We start from the raw sequence: 27,648 nt of genomic DNA on the forward strand, positions 1-27,648 counted from the left end.
GGTCACGTGACTGCTATCGTCCCGCCAAAATGGCGGCTTCTTGTGTGGCCCTGCTGGCGGTGGCCACATCTCTGCTGCTACTGCTGCTGGTCTCGTGGAAGCGCTGGCGTCAGGGGCGCGCGAAATGGCACGTGATCATTGTGGTGCTCGGGGACGTGGGTCGCAGTCCCCGCATGCAGTACCACGCGCTGTCGTTTGCCAAGAGCGGCTTCTCCGTGACCCTTCTGGGCTTTTGCAGTGAGTGCCCGGGAGACTGGGAGGGAGGCTGCACTCTCAGCCTTTAACCAGCGGCTTTGACCTACGCAGGGGAGCTGGGGCGGGGACGCCCCTTCCTCCCTCCTACCTCGGGCAGCTCTCTGAAATTGGATGTCCTCGGTAGTGGCCCAGTCGGCCAGGTTTCTGCCCAGCTTTTGCTGGATGGGTATCTAGGAACAGCCAGCGTTAACGGAGTGACTGCCATATGTCAAGATTGTGTTAAGTGAACTCATTGCATAGTCTCACATCATCTTCCTAATGAATGGAAAGACGGATTGGAACCCAGCTGTGTGTGACTCCAGGGCCAGTGACGATAACCATACTTCCTTGTGGCTACTTTGTCAGTCTGTGTCTCAGAGGACTTGTCTCCTCTCCATTTCACACCCTCAGTGCAGAGTCTGCAGGCAGGAGAGGTTTCATTTGTGCTGCGCATCCAGCTTTTACTCTCAGTATGCAGAAACAGGATGACATCTTTAGAGGGTACCTCAGTCGTGTATCAGGGAAAAGGGGGAGTAGCACTGGTTGCCTCTGGCCCTGTTTTGAAGGTGTCATCAGAAAGTGGAGTGGAGTGGAACTTCCTAGGGGTCTGCCTGTTGTGGGGTAATTCCACCATCCAGAGAGCTCTAGATTGTCTGGAGTACCTACTGTGTGCCAGGCATTGTGTTAAGTAAATAAAAGTGGGTAAGATTCAGGCCCTCCCTCTGTGGGGAGAGACTGGACAGGAAGTGTCCTCAATGCTCTATTCTGGCTATGGGGAACAGAGAGAAAATTTCTTATTTTCCAAAACATTCTTCACTATTTTCCAAAACATTCTTATTTTCCAAAACATTCTTCACTATTTTCCAAAACATTCTTCACTATTCAGCCTGAGCTGCTGGATCATCTGACTTTATATTGCCCTGTCCACCGCATTAAAGGGGACATTCTTTTCAGACTCCAGACCCTATGATGAGCTCTTGCAGAACAACAGAATTCAGATTGTGAGTTTGACAGAACTTCAGAAACTTCCAGGTAGGATGCAGTGAACTCCAGATTCCTCTGAATCTGTGTCTGTGTTGGGTGGGTGGGGGGATCTACACATTGCCAAGAATTCCTTTGGGAGTAACAACTGTTTTTTGACTTGTAGTTGGGCCCTACATTTTCCAGTATGGAGTCAAAGTTGTATTTCAGTCCGTGCACTTGCTGTGGAAGTTGATATGCAGGGAGCCAGCAGCCTACATCTTTCTCCAGGTAAACATCAGCCTTGAGTCGTCCTATGAGAACCACTGTTAAGCTTCCTTTACTTCCCAGCCTTTTAAAATGTGCAAAATGTGGAGCACCTGGTTGGCTTAGTCGTTTGAGCATCTGCCTTCAGCTCAGGCCATGATCTCAGGGTCCTGGGATCGAGCCTCACATGGGGCTCCCTGCTCAGTGGGGAGCCTGCTTCTCTCTGTCCCTTTGCCACTTTCCCTGCTTGTATGTGCACTCTTTTTTTTTTTTAATTTAAGATTTTATTTATTTATTTGACAGAGATCACAAGCAGGCAGAGAGGCAGGCAGAGAAAAAGGGGGAAGTAGGCTCCCCGCTGAGCAGAGAGCCTGATGTGGGACTCGATCCCAGGACCCTGAGGTCATGACCTGAGCTGAAGGCAGAGGCTCAACCCAGTGAGCCACCCAGGCGCCTAGGCCTCTGTGTGTACTCTCTGTCTCTCTCTCTTTCTCTGTCATATAAATAAATAAAATTTTTGAAAAAAATGGAAATTGGTGAATAAATTGCATATTTGTGTGTGTATAGACTTATAAAAACATGAGTAGGAGCTTACGGTGTGTGTCCATTGTATTAATGGTACTCATTCATTCTGTTATTCTGTCATTATAGACAGAGTCTTAGACTGTACTTACTACATATCTATATGTCTGTATTAATTCATCCAATTCCTCACAATTCTAATAAGTAGGGTCTTGTAGGACCTGTCTTTTAGAGATGAAGAAACTTAGGTCTAGAGAGGTTCTGTAAATAGCCCTGTCATCACACATCTAGGAAATACTGGAGTAAAGATTTGAACCAAGTAGTTGGTCTGGTTCTGGAATTAGGCTCTCAGACTCTTCCATTCACTGCTTTTTAACATATGAAAACACCTTTTAACTAGCTGCACTGGATTCCAATATATGATATGCTCTTAACATACTTATTTCATTTTAACAGACATTCAGATACTTCTAGATTTTTCACTTTTACAAATAGCACAGCAAAGAGCATGAGTGACCATATGTTTTTTGCAGTTTCTTCATGGGGTAAATTCCTGTGCTTAATCAGAGTTCATGCTCTTTTTAACCTTTTTTTCCCTTTTTTTTTTTTTAAAGTAGGCTTCATGCACAACATGGGGCTTGAACTCACAACCCTGAGATTAAGAGTCACATGCTGTGGGGTGCCTGGGGAAGCACAACATGGGGCTTGAACTCACAACCCTGAGATTAAGAGTCACATGCTCTGGGGTGCCTGGGTGGCTCAGTCAGTTAAGTGTCTGAGTTTTGCTCAGGTCATGATCTTGGGGTCCTGGGATTGAGCCCCGTTTTGGGCTCCCTGCTCAGTGGGGAGAGCAGATCCCCCCCTCCCTCTGCTCCTCCTTCCCACCTGTGCTCTCTCTCTCTCTGTCTCTCAGATAAATAATAAAGTCTTAAAAAAAAAAAAAGAAGGGTCACATGCTCTATCAACATAGCAGTTAGGCACTCCGGAGTTCATGCACTTTTAAAATGTTGTGGTGTGTTACTAGATAGTCCTAGAATAAGGTTGGGCCAGTTTTCCCCCATCCAGTGGGGGTGCCTCTTCTCCCATGTCCTCACCACTGCTATCTATTGTTAGGTGTCTTAGAGGTCACGTTCTGCTAGGTGAAAAATGCACCTCTTTGGCTATTTTTTATCTCCTTGATTATTGGTGGCCTTGGGCTTTTCAGGATGGTCAGTTTTATTTCCTTTATGAGTTTTTTTTTTAAGATTTTTATTTATTTATTTGACAGAGAGATCACTAGTAGGCAGAGAGGCAGGTAGAGAGAGAGGGGGAAGCAGGCTCCCCGCCGGGCAGAGAGCCCAACATGGGGCTCGATCCCAGGACCCTGAGATCATGACCTGAGCTGAAGGCAGAGGCTCAACCCACTGAGCCACCCAGGCACCCCTCCTTTATGAGTTTTTACACCTTTTTTGGTGAGGAAGAGGGTCTTTCTTCTGCTTATTAATTACCAAGAGCTTTGTAAAGATCATTGACTCTTTGCCATGTATGTTGCCACTGTTTTCAGTCAGTTTATTGTTGACCTTGGTCTGGGTTTCCTTCTCTTCGTTCAAATATCTCTTTCCCAGAACCCCCCGGGCTTACCTGCCATCGCTGTCTGCTGGTTTGTGGGCTGCCTCTGTGGGAGCAAGCTCGTCATCGACTGGCACAACTATGGCTACTCCATTATGGGGCTGGTGCATGGCCCCAGTCACCGCCTTGTCCTGCTGGCCAAGTGGTGAGTGTCTGGGAAGAGGGTACAGACACCTTCCCCGAACTGGGTAGGAAGAAGGGCCAGTGCAGAGACCTGGTGAAGCTGGTCCCCCATGTGCTCTGTGGAGTAAGGGCAAGGCTGGGGGATTAGGCTAACTCTGGTTACAAGTAACAGCGATGGGCCTAAGCCAAGGCAGACTTTTGTTGGTCCTGAAACTGCAAAGTCCAGAGACATGGCTGACTTTCACTCAAAAAGCATCATCAGGACCCGCTCTCATTTCTCCGCACTCCCTCCTGGAGGTGTTTCTCATGTGCTGGGGGCTCTCCTGGCACTCGTCCCCACCCTGACAGGCTCAGTAGAGAAAGGGAGCCTCTCTGATTGTCAGGCTCTGACATCCCGCTGGGGTGAGGGTGCTGCAGTACCCTGATGCCTCAGGCTTAGGGGAAGTGCTCTGCTGTCAGACCTGGGGTCCCAGGTGCCCCCACATTAGATCCCCAAATAAAAACTGGGGGTGCTGTTGGGGGATGGGGACACAGGCCACAGTCTGCTGCAACCAGTGAGACAGCAGGAAAGAAGGGCCTGCGGGAGCAGATTGGATGCAGAGCAGGAAGAGTCGTGCTCTGAGCCCGAGTGGGCAGTATCTGACCCTGATGGGTCATTCACCGAGGGTAATAGCTGTGGCAGCAGCAGCAGCAGCAAGTGAACGTGGAGTACTTGCTGCATGCCAGGCCCTTTATCCCATTCAGTCTGTGCTGCCCCTGGTGGGGATGTCCTCTGGTCACTCTCCTTTTACAAGCCAGGAAACCAAGGTCCAGCACCACTTTGCTGCTTGCCACACAGGTAGTAAGTGTGAGGACCACAGTTCAGTCCCAAGCTGTCCACCTCTCTTGCCTTCTCCGCATCCTGAGTGAGGAATGGGCTGTGGTACACCAGTGGCATTCAGCAACCTTGAGTGCTTCCTCCCCTTTCACTTTCACTTGTGCCATGGGATCAGGGCTCAGGTCTCCACTGGGGGCTAATCTGCTGCTAACACCTCTCTCAGATTTTTAAAACCATCCCTTGGTAACCCACAAGCCCAGCCCCACAGCCTCTGCAGCAAGAGTACAGTGTGGGTAAGATTTAATAATGAAGCCTTTATTACATTTCTTCCTTTGGTGCCAGGAGAGCCTGGATTTTCCCTTCTGTAGAGATATGGTTCTTTCTTCCTTTTTTTTTTTTAAAGATTTTATTTATTTGACACAGAGAGAGATAGCAGGAGAGGGAACACAGGCAGGGGGAGTGGGAGAGGGAGAAGTGGGCTTCCTGCTGAGCAGGGAGCCTGATGTGGAGCTCCATCCCAGGGCCCTGGGATCATGACCTGTGCCGAAGGCAGATGCTTAACTACTAAGCTGCGCAGGCGCCCTGAGATAATGTTTCTAACTGTATTTAAGCTGAAAAGCGATAGGACTTAAAGGTGTAAAAGAAATAGTACAGGGTGGCTGGGTGGCTCAGTGGGTTAAGCCGCTGCCTTCGGCTCAGGTCATGATCCCAGGGTCCTGGGATCGAGCCCCACATCGGGCTCTCTGCTCAGCAGGGAACCTGCTGCCTCCTCTCTCTCTCTCTGCCTCTCTGCCTACCTGTGATCTCTGTCTGTCAAATAAATAAATAAAATCTTAAAAACAACAAAAAAAGAAATAGTACAGACGGAACTCAGCACAGACTCTGGGGAGGCACCTCACCGGCAACTCGATTTGGGAAACCTCCAGCCCTGTGCTCTTGTGTACCAGAAGGTATCAAGTCATGTGGGGGTGGTGGCAGTAGTGATGGGTCCCGGGGCTCCTGGTTGAATGGTGATACGTCTTTTCAGGTACGAGAAGCTCTGTGGGCGCCTGTCCCACCTGAACCTGTGTGTGACCAACTCGATGCGGGAAGATCTGGCAGAGAACTGGGGCATCAAGTACGGGCCTGGGGAGGCGAGGGGTCCCAAGCATGGTTGGTCCCAGCTGCAGTGCCTGCTGTGTCATGTTGGCGAGGCAGCCACAAATGCCCAGGGGTCTGGGGAGGTGATTACTGGTTTTGGGAACCCGAGGGGGAAGGAGACCAGACTGCCCATGCGGTTTTGGTCTTAGAACATGTCTCTGAGCTTCCCAGGTAATTCTGAAGCTTCTTAATGTCCTGGTCTGAGACTTGGATCCTCTGAATGCCCTTATTTTTTGGATCCCCTGAATCTTGTATGCCTTAGCCCTTTCTCTGGCTCTCTCTAGAGCCGCCAGTGATCTCATTGCAGAGCTGTGACCGTCTATGACAAGCCAGCCTCTTTCTTTAAAGAGACACCCTTGGACCTGCAACACCAGCTGTTTATGAAGCTGGGCTGCACCTACTCTGCATTTAAGGCCCGGTAGGTGTCCCATCTTCAGTCTTTATCTGTCTTCTCTTGTGCTACCTGCTATCCCACCTCTCCCCCACCTCCTCACAGCTGTCCTCTCTCTCCCCTGACCCTGACTCCTCACTGCTCCTGTGGCCTCTCTTGTCTCTGGCTGCAGACCTGGGAATCCCCTAATCCAGGGGTTGGCAGACCGTGACCATAGGCCTGCCCCTCTTTTGGTAAATAAAGTTTTATGGCTCTACAGTACACTCACCGAGTAATGCACCGTGCATGGCCGCTTTTGTTCAGCAACAGTAGAGCTGAGTTTTGCAACAGAGACTGGAGGGCGGGGCTGACATGGCCGCATCCTGACTGTTGGGAGCCTGCGGGCCTCACTCCTCACTCTGGCAGGAGATCGCCGTCCTGGGGCCCGAGGCCTTGCTCTGTGACTTCTCATGGGCTCTGTTTCTGTTCCTTCAGCTCTGAACGCCTGGACCCAGCAACAGAGAGGTCGGCCTTCACAGAGCGGGACTCTCAGAGTGGGGTGGTGACATATCTTCGTGGGCGGCCGGCCCTGTTGATCAGCAGCACCAGCTGGACAGGTCTAGGACCCCTCCGGGCACTTGGGGCTTGTATGAGTGCCTGGCTGAGCCTGCGCCCCATGTGTATTTGAGGACACTGGGGACCCGATGAGAAGGAGGGTGGTCTTGAGCTGGGATGGGAAGCATCTAGAAATTAGCCAATGACACTTTGGTCTCTTATCTTATAGAGGATGAAGACTTCTCCATCTTGCTGGCGGCATTAGAAAGTAGGTGTGTGGCTGTGAGCAGGAGCTTGTCAGGGGCTGTTGAGCCGTGAGGTGCTCACCTGGCCTTGCATGGTGTCTCCTGCAGCATGTTCCTGCCCGCAGGGCCACTGAGTGGGTCAGCCTAAGGGCATGGGTGGTGGAGGTGGTGACTCTTGAGTCCCCATTTGGGTCACTGACTAACCAGGCCCTAGATCTGAAATGCCACCTCTGGGAGAGTGATCTTGTGGTTGGGAGAGGCTACCTCCCCCGCACTGTCCTGTCCCCCAGCCTGCACTCACCTGATTAGATAGTAATCCTGGTTATCATTTTATTTTTTTAAACATAGAGTTTGAACAGCTGGTCCTAGACGGAGAGAACCTTCCTTCTCTGGTCTGTGTGATAACAGGTACTGCCAGGGATCGTCCATGTTCCCGTATGAAAGGGGGCGGTTACGGGGAGGGCGTGCAGAAGGCATCTGCCTTTATTAGGTGCCTTCCTCACACCAGGCATGTGGTGTTGGTTGTCTTGTCAGTCCTGACCACAGCTCTCTGATGTGGGGTTTTCTATACTGGCTTGACAGAGGAGGAAACTGAGGCTCAGAGGGGCCTGACAGCAGGATTGTGGCTTCTGGTTGAATCTTGGATAGCATAACCTCATAGATACTGAGTTTTACTTGGGTGCAGCGGTTTCCAGGCTTTTTTTTTTTTTTTTCAATGAAAGAGTCCACTTTAAAGAGCTCAACATAAAATTATTTCCTGAGTAGGCCAACGGGGAGAGAGAGAAGCAGAGAGCTGTGGTTGGAGCAGAGTCCTGGCGAGCTGCCCCACCTTGTACTCCCCTCCTCCTGGCCACAGTTCCCAGGGGCAGCTGGGAGCCCACTGTATACACTGTGCCACCTGGGGCATCACCCAGACATAGACCAGTCTGGGTGAGAAGTTGTATCCAGTTGGCACTCTGGTGCCTGGCCAGAGTTTATCCTGGCCACCTTCCCAGCCTGAGGCCCTCTTAATGCAGGTTGCTCGGGGGGAAGGACCATGGCTTCAGTGGTCCGGGTGCATTGCCCTTGGCGGTCTGGAAGGGGCCAGATGGGGACCTGATCACATCTTCAGAGTGTGGGCCTTCCGCTCACACCTCTGCAGGGTTCTGAGGCTTGAGGCCGTGGGATGGGGCCAGAGATGGGTCCAGTGCAGTGACTGAGATCTTCTTTGCAAGGCAAAGGGCCTCTAAAGGAATATTATGGCGGCCTCATCAGCCAGAAGCGTTTCCAGCACATCCAAGTCTGTACGCCGTGGCTGGAGGCTGAGGACTATCCCCTGCTTCTAGGTAAGGGCATCCAGCCAGCAGCCTACAGGGAGAGAGCTGGGGTTTAAAAGGGACATGGTGGGGACATGGTGGGGACAGAGTTTTTCTGGAAAGGGTCAGATAGTGAATGTCTCATTTGCTTCTATTGCATAATCTTTGTTTTGTAATCCTTAAAAAATTAAAAGCCATTCTTAGCTCCAGGGCCATAGACACACAGGCCTCAGGCTGGATTGGGCCCTGCTTAGGGGCTGCGTGGGGCTGGGAGATGCCACCTGCCAGGAACCTGTCAGAGGAGCTCTTGGCTATCCTCCAGGAGACCAGGCTGCTTCCTGATGTGCCAGCTTCTCCCACCTGCAGGGCACTAGACCTGTTTATCAGGGTTCTGTCTTCTCAACCTCCAAGCCCTCCATTCAGTCCTGCTCTTCCATCTGGGCAGAAGGGCTGGGCCTGGCCTTGGGTTGGGGTTCCCCATTCCCCAAGTCTGGGAGGGTAGTGGCTTGGGAGATGCAGAAATAATGTGTTAAGCACCATTGACTCCCCTAGGTCCTTCCATCCTCCTTCATCTTCCTTTCTCCGGGAGGGGGTGCTGGCCTCGTGCTGACATATCTTGAAAGGCCTCATCTTCCGGCAGTGTCAAGTGGAAAGCCTTTGGTTGGCAGGAGTTCCCAGGCAGTATTTAGTGATGTGAAGTTGTTTATTTGGCTTTATTTCCACAGTGACAGCTGGTTTTCTGTTGGATGTGCTATGGTCTTTTTTCTCCCCTAATATTGTGGTAAAACATACAGTAAAAATTTGCTATTTTAATGATTTTTCCAGTTTTAAGTATACGTACAACTCAGTAGCATTATTTACATACAAAGTGTTATACAGTCGTCACCCCTATTTCCAAAACATTTTCATCACCCCAAGCAGAAATTCTGAACCCCTTTAACAATAACTATTACTGGTTCTTTCAAAATACATCATGGTTAAGTAGACAAAGGGAGTCTGTTCGACTGAAACTACCCGTGATGGGCAGGTCATTTTCAAACAGGGCCGAGTGGCCGGGAATGGCTGTTGGGGACCACCGCTGTGTGTCTGCCCTTCTCCAGGCTGCTTGGCCAACTTAGCCAGTAGTATGTGGGGCTGGGGGCATTGTTAACCCTGCTTTCCATTCCCTATGCTGAGGTGACGATCCACAGTCCTTTCAGGATTTGTGTTCTAGGGGTGCATGGGCCTGCGCTCTGACTGCCCCCCTCGCCCCAACCCTGCAGGCTCGGCAGACCTGGGTGTGTGCCTGCACAAGTCCTCCAGCGGCCTGGACCTGCCCATGAAGGTGGTGGACATGTTCGGGTGCTGTCTGCCCGTGTGTGCTGTGAATTTCCAGTGGTAGGAGCAGAAACCGAATGTTCACGGAGTTAGGTTCTCAGATCAGCTGTGGTGGCGGGGCGGGGGTGGTTTGTCAGTGAGGTCAGAATTGCTCATGGAATTCTCCCAGAGAATCATGCAGCCTTGCCAGGTGGTCCTTGGGAGTAGGGCCTGTGGGCTTTCTGTGGGTGGGCTGTACCCTGTTGAAGGAGTGGACTTCCACTTAGAGCTGATGTTGAATAAAAAATATGAGTCTTAAATATTCCATTTAGGGAGCCTGTGCTCATGGATAGAGTGGTGGATGGAATTGCCTGCACAGCTGACATGGTTTTATTTCTGTGTCCCTTTTGTCTGGGCTCATAAGAGTTGAATTGGAATCAGTTAAATGAGTGTGATTCTGTCTCCACTGTTCCTGGCAAAGATGGGTGTTTGGAGAGGGCGGTGTTAGGAGAGGTTCTAGAAATAGTAGTCCCACCACTGGCTCAGGAGCCAGCCTCTGAATGGGAAATACAGGATGTTCGACCCTGAGCTCCGGGCACATTGGGATTAACTCCCTGTTGACCCAGAAAAGTCATCCTTAATGTGCCAAGTCTCCCTCTAGTGCGGTTGCCTTTTACCTTGTTTCTCTGCTGTGCAATTAAGAAAAAAAAATGGAGAGCTCATTGAGCACGTTCTCAGAGAAAAGAGCCTGTAGCAGAAAAGGTCAAAGTGTCCAAAGTCTTGGAATCCGTTTGGATTTTTTTTTTTTTTCAGTTTGGATTTTTAATGTGTATTTGTCCCTCGAGGCCTTTTTTTTCCTATTCAGATGCCAAATCTAAGAACAGACTCGCTGCAAGCAGACTGACCGTGGGAGGGGTGGGGTGGGAGTCTGGGTGGGCACTGCGGGCACCGCGGGGATTTTCCGGGCTCTCAGGTCTGTGATTCTCTCTGCAGCTTACACGAGCTTGTGAAACATGAGGAAAACGGCCTGGTCTTTGAAGACTCTGAGGAGCTGGCAGCCCAGCTGCAGGTAGCCATGTCTGCCCCCACGCCAGGCTGAGCTCTGCCCTGATTGTTTGCTCCTGTGTCTGGGCAGGCCTGTGCTGGGTCTGGGTGACAGCTGAGGCAGGGAGCAGTGGTCTCAGAGGCTGGGCCTCCCTGCGCTCTGTGTGGGTGCGGCCCTGACTGCCTTCTGGGTTTGTGGAGCTTATACCACTCAGTGATGCTGGAGCTGGTGGACCATGTGCTCTGTCTAGGGAGTGAGCCACTAGGGAGTGAGTGAAGGGAGCTTCATGAAGCAGTTTTGCAGGGGTGGGGGTGGGAGTCTTCAAATGGTGCTTACACTTATTACAAAAGATGGGTTCATCATTCTTGGCAGTTGAGACCAGGGACAGCAAACTTTCTGGAAAGGCCCAGGTAGAAAATGTTTTTGCTTTGCCATAGTCTCAGAAGTCCTCAGCTCTGCCGTAACATGAAAGCAACCACAGTCTGTGAGTGGGGGCTCATAGGGATGGGGCTGTGTTCCAGTAAAACTACTTGCAGAGACAGGTGGGGGCTGAAGTTGGCCCCTGGGCTTACTTTGCAAACACCTGATGTAGTTTAGCAACATGTAGTTTAGCTGGAAAGAACACAGATGCCGAGTTCTAGCACGTGGGCTGGACAGTGGTGGGCAGAGGCTGAGGGTGGGTGCTGTGGGTGGACAGAACAGCAGTGGCCAAGGGCTGCCACAGGGCATGGTGTGTGGATGGCGTGGATGGAAAACGCTGCAGTCTGGGCCGCACTGTCAAGGAGGAGCAGAGTAGGGATGGAGCATCGCTGGGACTTGAGGGGTCTCCTATGCCCCGTGAGGAAGGGGCTTGCTGGGTCTGGGATATCGGGGTCAGAGCTGTGTCAAGCTTAGCCAAGGTTGCTGTGAAAGCTGGGCCAGAGCAGGAGCTCTGGGGGCTCCGGGACACTGGTAGTGGTTCTTGAAGTGCAGTGACAGAGAGTTTCGGTAGGATCACTGGTCTGGGAGCCTGTGTTTGGAGGCAGACAGGAGTCTAGGCTGCTGGGAAGGAGGGACAGCTCTAGGGTGGGACCTGAGACAAGGGTGGGAAGCAGTGATGAGTAAGTTCTGGTCGTTATTCTTCTAGATGCTTTTCTCAAAGTTTCCTGATCCCGCTGGCAAACTAAACCAGTTCCGGAAGAACCTCCGGGAGTCAGAGCAGCTTCGTTGGGATGAGAGCTGGAAGCAGACAGTGCTGCCTTTGCTTATGGACCTGTGACTGCTTGAGCCAAAGACAGTGCTCCTGAGTGTGGCCCAGTTCCTCTTAGCCCTGGGCAAACGCTTTAGAACAGCGCCTCCCTGTGGACAGCAGCTGGAAGGACGGCTGTAGAGTGAAATTTTTTAATGAGTGGGAGTTTGTGGACCAGGAAGCTGGTTCAGCCTGGTTTCCTCCCTGGAGGCTCTGATTCTGAGAGACTCATGACCCGAGTGTTTCTTTCTCCCCACTGTATTACTTTCCTGTTATTTGCGTGTGGTACCTTCAACATCTCTGATCTGTTTTTGTCTTACAGTGTCTGCCTCTCTCCCAGCATCTGTCCCATTGTGTCCCTAGTATTTCATTCCTGCTGTAAGGACAGGTACCACAGCCTGCTGCTCTGTAACGTCTACAATGGGTTTGAAGCAACTTGGCTTCATGAGGGACGTGGGTGCAGGCTTGGGGGTGGGATGGGGAGACATACTTGATACATGTTTTTATTTGCATAAATGAAATGCTTATTTCTGAGCAAAAATTTTCATTTTTGATTTATAGAGATTTACTTAAGAACTAGAACTAGTGACAGAAAGAGGCACCCACTTGAATAGTTTATATTTTATTAGAACACAGTTTGCAGTCCTGATTCTGAATTTAACATTCTTCAAGCATTTAAGTCCAGTGAAAATTTTATCAGCTTTGCCACATGAAAATTCTTTCCAGGAAGGTGATTTAATTTTCATGTTAATCTTTAAAAATGTTTGTAAACCTACAGCATTAATTTCAAAATTTTCATGTCTGAGTGCTCTTCGTAGGGAAAGAGCTTCTGGTTGTGATGAGGCACTGCTTCCCATGGGATCCCAGCCCGGCCTGGAAATACAACATGTGTCTCAGGATGGTGGGGTCTGGGGACATGACACCACCTATATAATGTGGGGCTGCAGGACAGGCCGGGGGGTATATACAAACCACAGACTTCTGGGCCCCATCCAGACACCTAGAATCAGCCTTCAGGGATAGGACCAAGAATTGAGTTTTTAAACGGTACATGGCAGCCACATTTGCCGCCCCTGTCTTCTGGGCCATACCTTCCCTAGAAGGTCACAGACCTGTCTGGGTTTCCTGACCACTCAGCCTGGTGCCTGTTGGCAGAGGCTAGATATACACCAGAAGGGCTTACATCCTCCTCATAAGCACAGATGCCTGAAGAGCCTTTGGCAAGGATCATTTTGTCATCAGTTTTTTATGAATGAAAGTAATTATAAAAATGAAATATTAAAAGTACACAAGTGTCAGCGTTCCTGGCTGGCTTAGTCGGTGGAACTTGGGACTCTTGATCTTGGGTTCATGAGTTCAAGTGCCACACCAGGCCTAGAGCTTATTTAAAAAATATACGTGTGTGTGTGTCTATACTCCTGCCACCAAGTATCACAACTGTTAATTGGTCTATGTTCTTTCAGGTTTTTCCCTATATACATATGAACATGAAGAGGATTATTTTTAAAAATAGAAGAAGTTGGGGCATCTGGGTCACTCAGTTCGTTAAGTATCCGTCTCTTGATTTCAGCTCAGGTCATGATCTCAGGGCTGTGAGATCAAGCTGCATGTTGGGCTCCCCACTGGGCATGGAGCCTGCTTAAGATTCTCCCTCTCAAAAACAAAAACAAAAGAAAAAAAAAAAGGTTCTCCCTCTTCCTCTCTTAAAAAAAATGGGCTTGTTGGGGCGCCTGGGTGGCTCAGTGGGTTTAAGCCTCTGCCTTCGGCTCAGGGCATGATCCCAGGGTCCTGGGATCGAGCTCCGCATCGGGCTCTCTGCTCAGCAGGGAGCCTGCTTCTCCGTCTCTCTCTGCCTGCCTCTCTGCCTACTTGTGATCGCTGTCTGTCAAATAAATAAATAAAATCTTTAAAAGAAAATGGGCATATATATATATATATATAAATGGTGTTTGGTACTTTGCTTTCTTCACTTAAACTATAGTATAGAGATTTTTCATATAGTGTCTGAAGGAGGACTTCATTCTTTTTCTTTTTTTCTTTTTTTTTTTTAAAGATTTTATTTATTTATTTGTCATAGAGAGAGAAGCGAGAGTGAGCACAGGCAGACAGAGTGGCAGGCAGAGGCAGAGGGAGAAGCAGGCTCCCTGCCAAGCAAGGAGCCCAACGCGGGACTCGATCCCAGGACGCCGGGACCATGACCTGAGCCGAAGGCAGCTGCCTAACCAACTGAGCCACCCAGGCGTCCCGACTTCATTCTTTTTCAAAGCTACAGGGCACTCTGTCCATGGGACACGGGCACACATAGGGGGTGTTTGCCTATAGAGGCAGCTGTTGTCGGGGCTGTGCTGGGGAGGGGCGGGTTGGGGCACACGTGGTATCACACTGCAGCCAGGCTGTGTGAAGAAAGCCCGGGTTGGGCCTGGCACGTGACAGGGATTGCAGGACAGTGGCCGGTGGTTGTGGGGTGGGAGAGTGGAAGGTGGGAGTCAGCTGCCTGGCTCCACTCTGGAGCTCAGGCAGTCACTAGCCCCCATGCACCCCAGAATTTCCATGGGTGAGACTGGAGGATGACAGCACACCCCTCTGTGGTGCTGGGGGACTGACCGGTCTGAGGACAGTGCCTGGCCACAGCAGGGCCAGTTTGGGGTGTAAACGGCAGAGGCCCCCCTCTTCCAGAGTCCTCCCTGCTTTTCTTCCATTTACTGGGTGCTTAATACAGTGATAGCAGCAGCTACCATGTTCCCAAGTGCTCTCCCCAATGCCAGGTCCTGTGTCCCCTCCCAGGTGGATGTTCCTACCACACAGATGAAGACAGGGAGGTTAGTGGCAGCCCAGGTTCACCAGGCGCAGTTCCAGAGCCTGCACCCTACTGCTGTGTGGCCAGAACTCATCTACCCTGACACCCACTGGCATTCACCATCCTCTCTTCTCCGTTCCACAGACCAGGAAACGGGCCTGAAGACCCTTGAAACCTGCTCTAAACGCACAGTAGGACTGCTGGTCTGACCTCTAGGACTGCTGCATAAACTGCCTCTTCCCCTTCAGAGCTCAGCTCCCCGGCCTGCCTCCTCTGCTGACCTGGCCTCCTCCACCGAGCACCCGGGGGCGGGGTGGAGGTGGGGGTAGTGGGCCAATGGCCCAGAACTGACTGACTGTTTTCAGGGCCCCATTCTTTTACTCTGCTGATTCTGCCTCGCTGGAGTCCTGTGTGGGGGCCCAGGTGGCTTCTTAGAGACAGCAGCCCCTCCCAGGGCCCAGGGCTCACCCAGCTCGCTCGTGAACAGCTGGCAGGTCTCTGGGTTGCGGATGGTGAAGGCAATGTAGGCCTCAGGAGCCTGCTGGTTCTTCAGGCAAGCAGAGAGCCTCTGTAGGACTCTGACCAGGGAGAGGACAGTTTCTGGGCAATACAGCACATCTGTAATGAAAAAACTCAGGTTACTTGAAGGGCCTCACTCTAGGATTCAGGATCCAGAAAAGAGGGTGCCTGATTGTGCTGACATCAGCAGCAGGGCTGGGGCCTGGAAACCAGCAGCTTTATTAGAATCATGACATTGGACCAAAGAAGATGACATGGTTAAAAAGGAAAACTCTTCGGAGAGAAAAAAAGCTGCTGAAAAACCCTGAATGAAATGGAAAATATTCAGGACTCACTGGTGTTCCTTTAAAAAAAATCAGTTCTTTGACTATGGTCTATTTAGAAGATGCTTAATGAAATACCCCCCAAGCAGTTCTCTGTCTCAGACTTCTTGTTTGCAGGGATCTGCTGTTTTGTTGGCTGCACTGAGGGGCAGGGGGTAAACTCACTCCCTGTCAGCACCGTTACTTGGGAAGGTGCTGCTCAGGCTCTTGTTCTGGCCACTGTGGGCCTGGATGTCTCAGGGCTGTAGGCCAGGATCAGAGCCACAGCACTGTCAGCTGGACTGGGGACTGGGTGAACTCAGTGGAGGACAAGGGGGCTGTTGGCCAAACACCCCTTGTGTCAAGGACCGTGTCCTTGCGCCTGAAGTGTCTGGGCCCTTCCTTCCCCCACTCATCCCCTCAGAGATGAGATGTGGGGCTTGTCTCTGAAAGACATGGGGGCCTGATCTGGGACAGAGACGTGCAGGCAGAGCCCTTGGGGTCAGATGTGCAAATATCAGGCAACAGAGCTGTGTAGAGATAGAAGCAAGCGCTTACCAGGGTGGGGCACTCAGAGCTCCTTCCCTGACTCTGAAACCACTGTGGTTCAGCCCTAGGTCTGCCCCAGGACTGGGTGTCTATGACATGTATAGGAATCAGACGTGGTCCTGGGAGAATCACGCTTGTCCCTTGCAGCCCTGAAAAGATAGGGCTGCCATGGCCATTTTGGCCCCACATCTGAAGACTGGGGGGTGGCGGAGGCAGGGCTGCTGTTCAGCTCCCCTGCTTCATGGGGCTACTCTGGCCATTTCATTCAGATTCTAGGGAGGGACATAAAAATCTCTCTGCTCAGCTGCAGCCTGGCTAATAGGTCAGATGGCTTTGGTGCCCTGGGGCCTGTGCACTCCATCTCAGGCTTTGCTGAGAAAAGCTGGGTTCATTTATCCGAAGGAACCATTTTAACAGGAATACATGTGACCACTGTGTCAAGTGGGAGGACTGTGGCTTTAGGGCATCCAAGAGCCATGCCCTGTAGTTTGATGTCTCCCTGAAGGCCCACAGTGGCACTTCTACAAGTCTCATCATTCCTCTGCCTGGCAGAGTACACTGTCCCCTTCCCAGAGCTGAGCGCTGGGTAGAGCCGCTCCAGTTGCTGCGGGGCAGGAAGCAGTACCTGCTGCTATGATGACATCTGGCTGGAAGGCAGCGAGCTCAGGGGTCGTCACAACGTCCCAGTCCAAATGGGCCACCGTCACCCTGGGGCTCTCTGAGTTGTAGGCATTATGTTCTGGGTGCCTTGCAGGATCAGTGGTATCTGGTTCCAATGAGAGGCCATTGAGAAGGATGTTTCCTCGGAGCTGCTCAAGGACACAGGTGTGATAGTCGCTGAAGATGTACGTGCTGGGACAGCATGTCTTGCAAATGGCCAGGCCTGTGAGGCCAGCTCCACTGCCGAGCTCTAAGACAATCCTGGGTGGGAGAAGGGGACCTGTGTCTGAGACTGTGCTGAGAAAACTGGCCTTCCTGCCCTGCCCGGCACCCCGAGGTCACCTGTGAGCAAAGGCAGACGGGTTTTCTATGGCCCATTCTGCAAGGTAGAGTGCGGCGTCCCACGTGACCAGGCCGGTGGTGCCATGGGAAACGATGGCTGTGCTCTCAGAGAGTGTGACTGAGTCTCCGGAAGGCTGGGCCAAGACAGGGAAAGGATTAATCCAGCTATTAATTACCTGATTTTAAAAAGAAAAACATCGGGGCGCCTGGGTGGCTCAGCGGGTTAAAGCCTCTGCCTTCAGCTCAGGTCATGATCTCAGGGTCCTGGGATCGAGCCCCACATTGGGCTCCCTGCTTGGCGGGGAGCCTGCTTTCCCCTCTCTCTCTGCCTATCTCTCTGCCTACTAGTGATCTCTGTCTGTCAAATAAATAAATAAAATCTTAAAAAAAACAAAAACAAAAACATCACAACAGGTGCATGGTAGATAAGACTGTGGAACATTCTGCCACAGAATACTACACAGCAATGGAGAGGAACAGGTTATCACTGTACATGTCACCTGCATGGGTCTCGAGGACGTTAATGGTGCACAAAGAAAGCCAGTCTTGGAAGGTCACATGTTGTGGGATTCCGTCCCTCTCACCTTCTCAGAATGACAGGACTGTGGAGACGGAGAACAGATCAGTGGCCACCAGGGTGGGGTTGGTGGGGACTGGGGACAGGGGGGGCCCGAAGGAGGTCTTTGTGGTGACAGTAGGTCGGTATCTTGATTGTAGGGGTGCCCACACGGACCCGCATGTGTGGTAAATGAGGTATACCTACACATGCATGGTGTGTACGTCAGGGTCCTGGTAGTGAAGTCATATAAGTTAGGGCCTGTGTTTCCAACAGGGGAGTCTGGGGAAAGGGCACCTTTACTGTTCTTGCAATGTCTATGAATCTGTCATTATTAACAACAACAAAAAGTCACAACTCTCTGGCATCCTGAGCTACGCGTGAAAAGTCTTAGTGTGTGGGGCCTTCCTCAATTCAACCCAACATCTGGGGCCTGGGAATTCTCCGGCCCTTGAACTTTTCTGTCACCCTCAAAGCAAGTGTTTCCTGGAACATGCAGTCCTGAACTGTGTTCTCCAAAGTGGGGCATCTGAGTATGGCACTTCCGACACGCAGTCGCCTGGGGGCGGCTTCTGGCTATCTCTGAGCTCACAAACTCATATAGGAGACTCCGGTCTCTGCAGTACTGCGAGCACTTATTTGTTCATTCATCCATCCGTGCATTTTTCCTGAGCATCTATTACGGTGCTAGGGATTCACATGTGACAAGACGAAGTCATTCCCTGTTCTTATGGAACTTCCATGCCAATGGGGGTTAAAACCATAATAAACAAAGTAATTTCTCAGGTTTTCAGTGCTATGAAGAAGACAAAAAGGACTACATGATAACAGAGACTGGGGGAGGGCTCTATTTCAGATAGATTGGTCAGAAACGGCCTCTTTGAGGATGTGTCATGTGACCTGGGATGTGAGTATAAAGGAGAAGTGAGGCATGTGAGGTTCTAGGAGGAGAGCATTCCAGACAGAGGAGGTGCAAAGGCCCTGAGGCAGCATTTTAGTTGGCGAGTTCAAGGAAGGCAAAGAATGCCAGGGGTCTGGAGCAGAGGGAGAGCAGGAGGAACTAGAGGAGAAGGAAGGCTGCAGCAGGGCATGCAGGGCTTGGCAGGCCACGTGAGAAACTAGGATTTGAGTCTGAGTATGGAGGGCAGCTGCTGGCAGGCTCTGGGTGGTCGAGCGACACGCTCTAATTTACGTCTTAAATCAAGGGGAGCACTCTGGGGGTTCTGGGAGTGTGGTTCTGAATCTTCCTGAATCCCCACATACGAACAGAGTAGTGAGATTATGGACAACATTCAACAAAACTAGGTGAAGCCGAAGTATCAACAAGTGGGGGCAAACCACCAACAGACGTAAGACGTATGTGTGTGTGTGTTTGCACACGCGCGTGTGTGTGAGCAATGGCGCGCACAACAGGCCTGAAGACAGAAGCCCAGTAGCCAAGTGTTCACTGGAAATGCAGGTGCCAACTGTGAACCACAGCCCATGGAGAAGAGAACTTGCTGCTCTAGTCATCGGGGGTATGAGGGACTGAGGGTGAGGCCTACTGGCAACTACAAACACTGAGAAATGTGTGAGAAGAACAGAAAACACTTCAGACATCAAGGTACATGAGAAGAAGGTGAGAAAGAAAACAAAACATAAAAACAGATCGGCCCATTAGAGAAATGGAAGGTGAAAGTAGTGAAATTTTAAACATCAAAAAGAAATTAAGAAAGAGATTATTAGGAGCTGCATGTGCCCTCCTCACAAACTCATATGTTAAAGTCCTAATCCCCAGCACTTCAGGACTGGGACCTTATTTGGAGACAGGGTCTCTTCAGAGGGGATTCTCTCTCTGAAGTTAAGATGAGGCCATCAGGCGGGCCCTAACCCAATAAGACTGGCATCCCTGTAAGAAGATATTAGGACACAGAAGGCATAGAGGGAAGATGATGAGAAGACAGCCGTTGGCAGGCTGAGGAGAGAGGCTGGGAGTACATCCTTTCCTCACGGCCCTCAGAAGGAACCAACCCTGCCAATAACTTGATCTTAGACTTTTGGCCTCCTGAACTGTGAGACAATAAATTTCTGTTACTTAAGATACCCATTTTTGGGTACCTTGTCCCAGAAAATGAAAGCAAAGAACAAATACTAAACATTTTAATTCAAGAAAACATTCCTAAAAAACAAAAGATAAACACTGAAGGAGTCCACAACGCATCCAAGATCACTGGGCCAGAACAATCAACCTCAAGATATATTCTACTAAAATTCTGGACTTTAAAGGGAAAAGTCCTTTGGCCATTTAAGAGTGAAGGGCGTGGGGCATACACAGGAAAGAATATGAGGTTATTGCCAGGCTTTTCCACAGCAACACTTCATATCAAGGAAGATGGAGGAACATATTTAAGAAATTCAAGAAGAGAGGAAAGAGCACATTTTGAGCTTCACTAAGGACACAGTTTGCAATGGGCTGTATTCTTCCTGGGTATGGTAAGAAACCAATTCACTGCATTGACAAAGAAAGAATCAAGTCTGTATCCTGCCTCTCCTCTATGGGCTCTCTCAGTGGGTGACCAAACAGTGGATAAAGGGAGACATCTCGCAAAACTTCTCTAGCCAATGAATGAAAACAAAGTGACAGAATTAGAAAACCACCCTTTCATATTCTCCAATGAATTAAAGAATAAGCTTTGAACATTCATAACTGCTACCATGACAGATACGATGTGTGTCTCCTAGAGCCCCATGTTGTGTTCTTGCCAAAGGGATCAAGCAGATGTAAGTCTGACCGGGCCTCCCAAACCAGCCAGTTAGTGGGAAACAGAGGACAGAAGAACCAGCCGAATAGCACCACACACAGGTGAGTAAATCCAGCCTGTGGAAAGCAACACAGACACTGCCAGGGAAGAAACAGCTGGAGGGGGACCTGCACGTGAAGGGAGACTTCAAACTAGGCGGAGCTGATGGGCAAGAGTAAAGGCTGGTGTCCAGAGGTGCACGTGGGTGGGAGGAAACCACAGAGTGACTGCTCCAAAGGCCCTGGTGGTCACTTTGCAGCAATGGAGGGCTTGCGGGCTGGCTGCCAAAGTTCTGTCCCTTGACTGGAGTGGCGGTCACCATGGTGGCTGCCTTGCAACAATGTGGTAAGCTGTACATTTATTTTATGTGGTTTCCTACATCTGTGTTTTATTTTATAATAAAAGGCCCCAAACAAAACCCGAGACCCCTCTAAGTGTTGTGTGCAGAACGGACTTCTGTGGACCAAGAAGGTGTAACACCAGTCCAAGGGCTGCGGTATTTGCCAGGCCAGCGAGGATGGTGCCGGTGGGCAGCGGAGAGAGACTGCTGTCCTGTAACACCATCAAGTATTTACTGAGGACTGAGCACCAGGTCTCTACTATGCAATTATGTGCACGACCTGACTTAACCCCCAGCCACCCCATAAAATAGGTACTATTATGTATTGAAATGCTTGGTTTGCTGACGGGGAAAACAAGGCTCAGGGTGCTTAACTGACCTCCTCTAAGACCTCAGAGCTGACAGGTCAGGATTTGCACCCACTTGACGCTGACTGGAGTCTGAATTTCAACTCTGTGCGCAGGAGTGGATGTGTGGATCATTCGGGGAGGGAGCCCGTCTCCTACCAGCAGATAGCTCCGGTGGGACTGGGTGGGCTCCTCGGCCAACAGGACCTCTGCCAACGCCTCGTACAGCTCGTCCAAAGGCTCTGTGTGGGCAGCCTCGTGCTGTGGGTAGGCAAAGCAAGAGCTTCAGGCAAGAGGTTAAGTTGACCCTCATGAATCAAACAAAGGTTCCATGAGTTTACTTTTTTTTCCTGTTCTCTGGCTGGAGGATTTTTACCAAATTTGGATGGGAGGTTTGGGATGGATTAACTTAATACAAGCCACCTGGCATATGAAAAGTTCATGTGGTGGGGGAGCTGGACGGTATCTCAGGTATAGAGAGGGTGAGGGTAAGGTGTAGTCTAGGGCAGCAGAAATGGGACTGACTGCATGAGCTGCCATGTGACGGCGACAGGGAGCTCTGCCCTTCCATCATGATGTTGTGGGTGGATCAAACAACTGGTGCTTTTAAGTGAGCCTGGGCAAAAGCCACAAAGATGGGCACTTTACATGGCGTAGCCAGCTTCATCAATGGGCAAGCCTCTGTTGTGCACCTCACAGGGGCAGCAGCGGGACGGCCATGCTTCTGGTGGTTCTGTGGAGACCTGTGGGCCCCGACTAGATGCGCATGTTGGTAAGAATCAGGTGGGGAGGCAACGGAGAAGCCAGGATTGTTTCATGTGCTAAGCTTGGGTGAGACATGGCTCATGCATTCAGTTGCTGAAGATAGCAGGTCTGATGCTGATCACGAAGGAATCACCTCTCCGAGGTCCAGTCTAACGTGAAACTCAGCAGCTTTGGGCTCATTTTTAAAATACATCCTGTAGGGGCGCCTGGGTGGCTCAGTTGTTAAGCATCTGTCTTCAGCTCAGGTCATGATCCCAGAATCCTGGGATGGAGCCCCACATCGGGCTCCCTCCTAGGTGGGGAGCCTGCTTCTCCCTCTCCCACTCCCCCTGCTTGTGTTCCCTCTCTCTCTGTGTCTCTCTCTGTCAAATAAAATAAATAAATAAATTAATTAATTAAAAAAAAAACATCCTGTATCAGTCGGGAAAAGAGCCCACATCAGGTAGTTCATTGGGGAGAAGAGGGCATTGCAAGACCTAAAACACCCAATAGAGGGCAGTGTGGCAACCCAGATCTCGGCAACAGCAGGAATAGGTCTAGAACCTGTGGGCTGGCAGCCCGGGGGAGAAAGGAGCGGGGAGCTGGGACCACAGAAGAAATGCAGCTGCTGCTGGAGACCTCTTGAAGCCCAGAGGCAGAGATACCCTGGCCTCTCTTCCTTCTGCCCCCCATAGCCTCTGACAGGTCAAACCCAGCTAGGAACAGTTATACAGGGAGGCCCCTCTGACATACTGGGGTTTGCAGAGCAGGCAAAGGGCACGAGTTCCAACAGGCAAAGCCAGGCAGAGTCCACTTCTGGAGAATCAGGCAAGTCCCAGGTGCTGTCTGGCTACCAGACAGCGCCCATTACTGACCTTTCTGATGAGCTCGGAGAGAAAGCACCGGGCATACTTCACTGATGGCGGATGCTTCACACACAGAGGATGTTTCACAGTCTGTGACAAAGGACACAATGTGAGTTGCTAGACAGACCCCATTGTAAGTCTCCCACGAACTTCAAGTGAATACAAGGCAACCCCCATTACTCAAGCCCTCAGAAAAGATGTGTACAGACACAAGGGTTCTGGGTTCAGGTGACCCTCAAGAATCTGAAACAGTTAAGTCTTCAGATACAATTCCCTTTCTAAAAAAATTTCTCCACTACAGTGGTATAGGCTGACAGAACATTCTGGGCAGAACATGGAGCACATGGACCCAAGATAACACCCTGTTATAGACCGTATGTTTGTGTCCCTCCCCAGTTCATAGTCTGAAGTCTAAATCCCAATGTGATGGTATTAGAAGGCAGGGCCTTTGGGAGTGACTAAGTCATGAAGGTGAAGCTCCCATGAGGGGGATTAGTGCCCTTATAAGAGATCCCAGAGAGTTCCCTCAGTCCTTCCACAGTGAGGACTCAGCTGTCTATGAAGGAAGAAGTGGGTTCCCCACCAGACATTAAGTCTTTGGGCACCTTGATCTTGGCCTTCCCAGCCTCTAGAACCATGAGAAACAAATTGCTCTTCTTTACAAGTCACCCAGTCAATGGTGTTCTCTTATAGCAGCTTGAATGGTCTATGCCACCCCTGCCCAGCGCAGGCAGCATGAATTAGTTTTCAGTGGGGATGAACGTGGGACTGTCTGGCTCTGGAAAAGGTGAGATCGCAAACAGCGGAAACAGGCAGACCCGGCACTTGCTCTCCTGGAGCTAACATGCCTGGCTGAGGACGAGTGCTATGATGGCTGGGACAGAGGAAGATGGGGACTCTGCCTGCGGTGTGGTGGAGGGGAAGGGGGCTCTCAGGGATGACACTTCAGCTGATGTCTAGAGCAGCAAAGAGCGGGAGGAGCGAGTTCCAGGCAGAGGGGATAGTTTGTGGAGGCTCTGAGGCAGGCATGGTTTGGGAATGAGGGCAGAGCAACAGGGGTAGTGAGAGTAGGGGCCAGGTCACATGGAGGGACATGATTTGACTCATGGGCAACAAAATACACACACGACCCTTCAGGGGCTTTCTGGTTGGCTGGTGTTAGGTTTTAGCCTCAGGGTGAAAATCAAGAGTGGGCTGCCCCACAAGGACCTCAGAATCTCTGAGCTTACAGTCCTGAACGATGGGGTTGCTCTCAAGCCTCCCCTAGCCATGGCAACATCTTCCCCACACGGTGGTTGGACGATCTTGGTTCACCCTCCACACAGGAATTCTTAACCTAGGCTTCTTGGGTGGGCTTGGTGGTTGGAGGAGTGTCTCTAACTCCCAGGAATTTGTACATAAAATGTATTCTTCTGGTCCTATTTTTTATGGCGGTGAGATTAGAACAGGAGAGTCCATAGCTTTGGGTTTTCAGAAGGGTTCATGATCCTTAAGAGAGTTCACAGCCAGGGGCACCTGGGTGGCTCAGTTGGTTGAGTGACTGCCTTCAGCTCTGATCATGATACCAGAGTCCTGGGATCGAGTCCCGCATCTGGCTCCCTGCTCCATGGGGAGTCTGCTCCCTCTGACCTTCTCCCCTCTCATGTTCTGTCTCACTGTCTCTCTCTCAAATAAATAAATAAAATCTTAAAAAAAAAAAAAAAGAGAGAGAGAGTTCATAGCCAGAATGCATGTGATCTCCACTTGATCCACATGGCTAGGGTCAGGGTGGGGCAAGGCCAGCAGAGTGGCGGTCTTACCTGTACCCCTGCCCCGAGGTACCTCAGAATTCAAACCCTACATCAGAAAAGCAGAGCATAACTACATCTAGAAGAGACATGACTGGGCAAGACTTGCCTCCTTATTTTTTCCTTAAATGTAAATGTAAAGAAGAAAGTCTTTGAGCAGCTACCAAGTGCTAGAAGATTTTCCCATAGCTGTCATTTTGGTTTTCATTGTGGATGATTTCTAAAACAGCTCCCAAATTCCCTCCTCTCATGCAGATTTTTATATATTCTAATGTCTTCATCTAGGAAAACAACAGAGCCAGAGCTGCCTGAGGTGCTGCCACCTAAATGCAGTGTCTTTCTTTTTAAAGGATACAAGTGCACCCACTGTGCTTCTGTCACGTCTTCATGGGCAAGTCAGGAGGCTGGTGATTCTGTTTCTTACCTTTTGCAAAATATTCAGCAGCAGCTCAGGACCTGATGAGTCCCTTAATTTCTCTTCTAGGCTCTATTCAGAGAGAGAGTGGAGGGGAGAGAGAGAAATCTCAAGGGCATTTTCACAGGAACATTAAACATGCAATAGGACATGTTAGCAAAGTGCTAAGTGATCTCTCCCCAGGGACCGGGGGCCAGTTGGAAGTGAAAGCCACAGACTGGCTGAAAGCCTGAACTTGAGAAGTCCTGGGTTACACCTGGATGAGTCAAAGAAGAAACATCAGAAGACAGACTCTTGGGTCTGCATTAGCCCTGGCTGCTTAGGCTCGCTTAGGTCACAGAGCAGCTCCGTGGATGACATGGCCAACCAGGAATTACAGGAGGAGCAATGACATTGACACCTGATGGGCTCACCTTGGACTTGACATCTGAGTTACAATGGCCAGTTTATGCTGTCCTCTCTGACAGGGAACTCCAGCCCAGCAGTGAGGTCAGGTTCTAGAAGCAGACAGACTGGTCCTGGCTGGTATGTGACATCAGGCAAATCACTTCATTTCTCCAGAGTGAGTTAGGCTCTAAAAGGTCTATAAGCCTGGCCCTTGCTCTCTGACCTTGACTGCCACCAGCCCTGGCCTCCTTGCCATTCTTCAAGTGCAGCAGCCTGTTCTCACTGGCAGTGCCTTCCCACAGCGGGCTGCTTTACTGTTCAGGTTCTGGCTCAAGTGTCACCTCTTAGGAGAGGCTTTCCTGACTCCCCCTACTTTGATGATACATTTCCCTGTTTTATTGACTTCACAACCACTGTCATCTCCTGGTGTCTTCTTGCTTATTCATTTACTTGTTTATTCTCTGGCTCTCCCATCCAAGCAGGGCCTCATCTGTAATATGTACTGCTGGTTCCTGGTGCCTGGCTCACGGAAGGCATTCAGTAAATATTTGGTGGTGGAATAAAAATATTAGCTAACACCCACCTCACCAAGACCTGGACATTGACTTGGGTGCTTCAATCTCCTGTAATTCTGATACCAGCACCATCACTGTATCTCCCGCTTAATAAGAAAACTAAGGTATACGAGAAATGAAGTCACTTGCCCAAGGTCACACAGCTTGTATGGGGTTTGGCCAGGATTCAAAACAGGCAGGCTGGATCCCAGGCCTGAGCTTCCCACTACTGCACTCTACTTCTTTACTAATCAAGCAATCTTTCTGGTCAAATGTGAATGGTAGTAATAGTACCCACCGCATGACTGTTGTGGGCCAGTCTAAGTAAGCATTTATCATGGGCCTGATTCAGAGTAAGCACTCATTTCCTGTGAATAATTATAGTTGATATTGAATCCGGACCCATAGATGCTGTAATGAAGGTTTACATTTTGGGTTAAAAAAAATGAACATATTCCTTTCTGATCTGAAAGATCTCTCAGAATGCTAAATGGGTTAGGTCAATGAGGCACAAATGACTAACCATCACCCCTTAAGATGGGGCAGACCTGGGGGAGGAATATGTACCCAATCTGAGTCATCCCAGTGAACTCATGGCACATGAATTATGAAGGAGGCAGCATCATTAGAGCCCCTGCAATGGCAGAAGGAAGCTGCTGCCATGGTCATTTCCATGTGGAAGAAGGGCAGGTCTCCAGAGCAGGGGAGGTGAGACTTCTTTCGTCTCTCTTCTGGCCTGTTTTGAAGCAACAGCCCCCTCCCCACAGCCCCATCTCTTCCATCACGAGCATAAGAGCCTCAAACTGCCTCTGCGAGGGTTTTGTCCAATGCTGATGGTACAGATGAGAACACGGAGGCCTGGCAAGGGCGGGAGGTGTGGCGTCTGTGACTTGGTCATTGCTGCTCATTACAACTGGTCTCCCGGTGTCCTGAGGACGTTGACTGTTTAAATGGGCAGCAGCAATGGCTAGAACAACTGGCTAAACAAAAAAAGTAATGAAATTTATCGTGAATTGTCCGACCTAACCCCAGAGTGACAAAGGGAGGTGGGAGGAAACCCCGCTCTTCTTGAATTCGTGGACTCTGTGCAAAGGCAGCCAAGGGCGGGAAGGGCCAGGGGAAGAGGGAGCAGAAGGCAGAGTGCAGGCTGGGCCCCCCAAACTCGCGCAGGTGTGCCTACTGCTGCCCACCGCCAGCTCGCGCCCCCGGCGGAGCCCGTGGGACAAGAAGCGGACGCGCGGCCGGGTCCAGAGAGGGAGCCGGGACATCACGTGGCGGGGGGAACCGGGTCCGGCGCCGGAGCCCGCCCAGTCCTCGCCCCTCCACTGCCGCCCCTCGCCCTCCCTCCGCGCGCCCCACCGCCCACCTGCCAGGGGAAAGAGCGCAGTGTGCGCGCTGCCAGGAAGCGGCGCTCGAAACTCGGCAGCAGGCGCGCGGCCTCCGCGCTCTCCTCCGGCGCCATGGCGGGGCGGGGTGGGTCCGCGGCGTTGCCCCGGAGACGGGGCGGCAGAGGGGCGGGGCTGAGGCGTTGCGCAGGGGCCGGGGGCGGGGCCAGGAGCCGCCGGGAGTGTGGGAGGTGGGGAGGCGGGGCCACGGTGGGCTCGGGGCGGGGCCTGGGGCTTGAAGGGAGGAGTCAGGGCTTTGGCGCCAAGAGAGGGCAGGCGGGAGGCTACGGCTCTCCGGTAGCTTCCAGTCAGGCGAAGGGCAAGGTAACATTCTCGCTGTTCCCTCGCCTTCACGAGGGTCTTTTTGGCTGAGTGGACGGATGCGTAGCCCTCTCCCAGTTGCGCTCCTGGGAGCGAAGGAGCCTGAGGGCCCAAACGTTCCAAGGCTGCGTCCTCAGGCCGGTGGTTGGCGGCCTCAGGCCGTCGCCGCCCCTTCAAGACAAGGTGCGGGTTTGCCGCTCCGGGTGGGTAGGTGGCGCGGTTAATGGGCGAGGGAACGTAGGTTCTCAGACCTGACCCACCAGGGCGCCGCAAGATGAGTGGAGGGCTGTGA

The 27,648-nt window shown here is 51.1% G+C and overlaps 2 protein-coding genes across 4 annotated transcripts; one reads left to right on the top strand and one right to left on the bottom strand.

The window, feature by feature from the left end:
• ALG1 (ALG1 chitobiosyldiphosphodolichol beta-mannosyltransferase) lies at nucleotides 1-12,992 on the top strand. Its single transcript, XM_047713806.1, has 13 exons — nucleotides 1-237; nucleotides 1,189-1,266; nucleotides 1,382-1,485; nucleotides 3,588-3,736; nucleotides 5,559-5,648; nucleotides 5,979-6,089; nucleotides 6,537-6,658; nucleotides 6,826-6,864; nucleotides 7,190-7,249; nucleotides 8,056-8,166; nucleotides 9,399-9,513; nucleotides 10,426-10,501; nucleotides 11,604-12,992. Exons 1-13 carry the CDS (start codon nucleotides 30-32, stop codon nucleotides 11,733-11,735), a joined length of 1,395 nt encoding a protein of 464 aa, XP_047569762.1. The 5' UTR covers nucleotides 1-29; the 3' UTR covers nucleotides 11,736-12,992.
• EEF2KMT (eukaryotic elongation factor 2 lysine methyltransferase) lies at nucleotides 12,312-27,137 on the bottom strand. 3 transcript variants are annotated; one of them, XM_047713807.1, is made up of 8 exons: nucleotides 27,017-27,137; nucleotides 24,719-24,781; nucleotides 22,517-22,597; nucleotides 21,057-21,158; nucleotides 16,875-17,008; nucleotides 16,498-16,793; nucleotides 14,971-15,120; nucleotides 12,312-12,578 (listed from the first exon to the last, which is right to left on the bottom strand). In XM_047713807.1, the coding sequence occupies exons 1-8, from the start codon at nucleotides 27,110-27,112 to the stop codon at nucleotides 12,478-12,480; spliced, it is 1,023 nt and encodes a 340-aa protein (XP_047569763.1). In that variant the 5' UTR covers nucleotides 27,113-27,137; the 3' UTR covers nucleotides 12,312-12,477. The 3 variants fall into 3 exon arrangements, with proteins under 3 accessions (XP_047569763.1, XP_047569764.1, XP_047569768.1); XM_047713808.1 differs by lacking the exon at nucleotides 24,719-24,781; XM_047713812.1 differs by lacking the exon at nucleotides 21,057-21,158.
• Between the last annotated feature and the right edge of the window lie 511 nt (nucleotides 27,138-27,648).

The sequence above is a fragment of the Lutra lutra genome, chromosome 18, assembly GCF_902655055.1.
Source record: "Lutra lutra chromosome 18, mLutLut1.2, whole genome shotgun sequence".
Classification (NCBI taxonomy): Eukaryota; Metazoa; Chordata; class Mammalia; order Carnivora; family Mustelidae; genus Lutra; species Lutra lutra.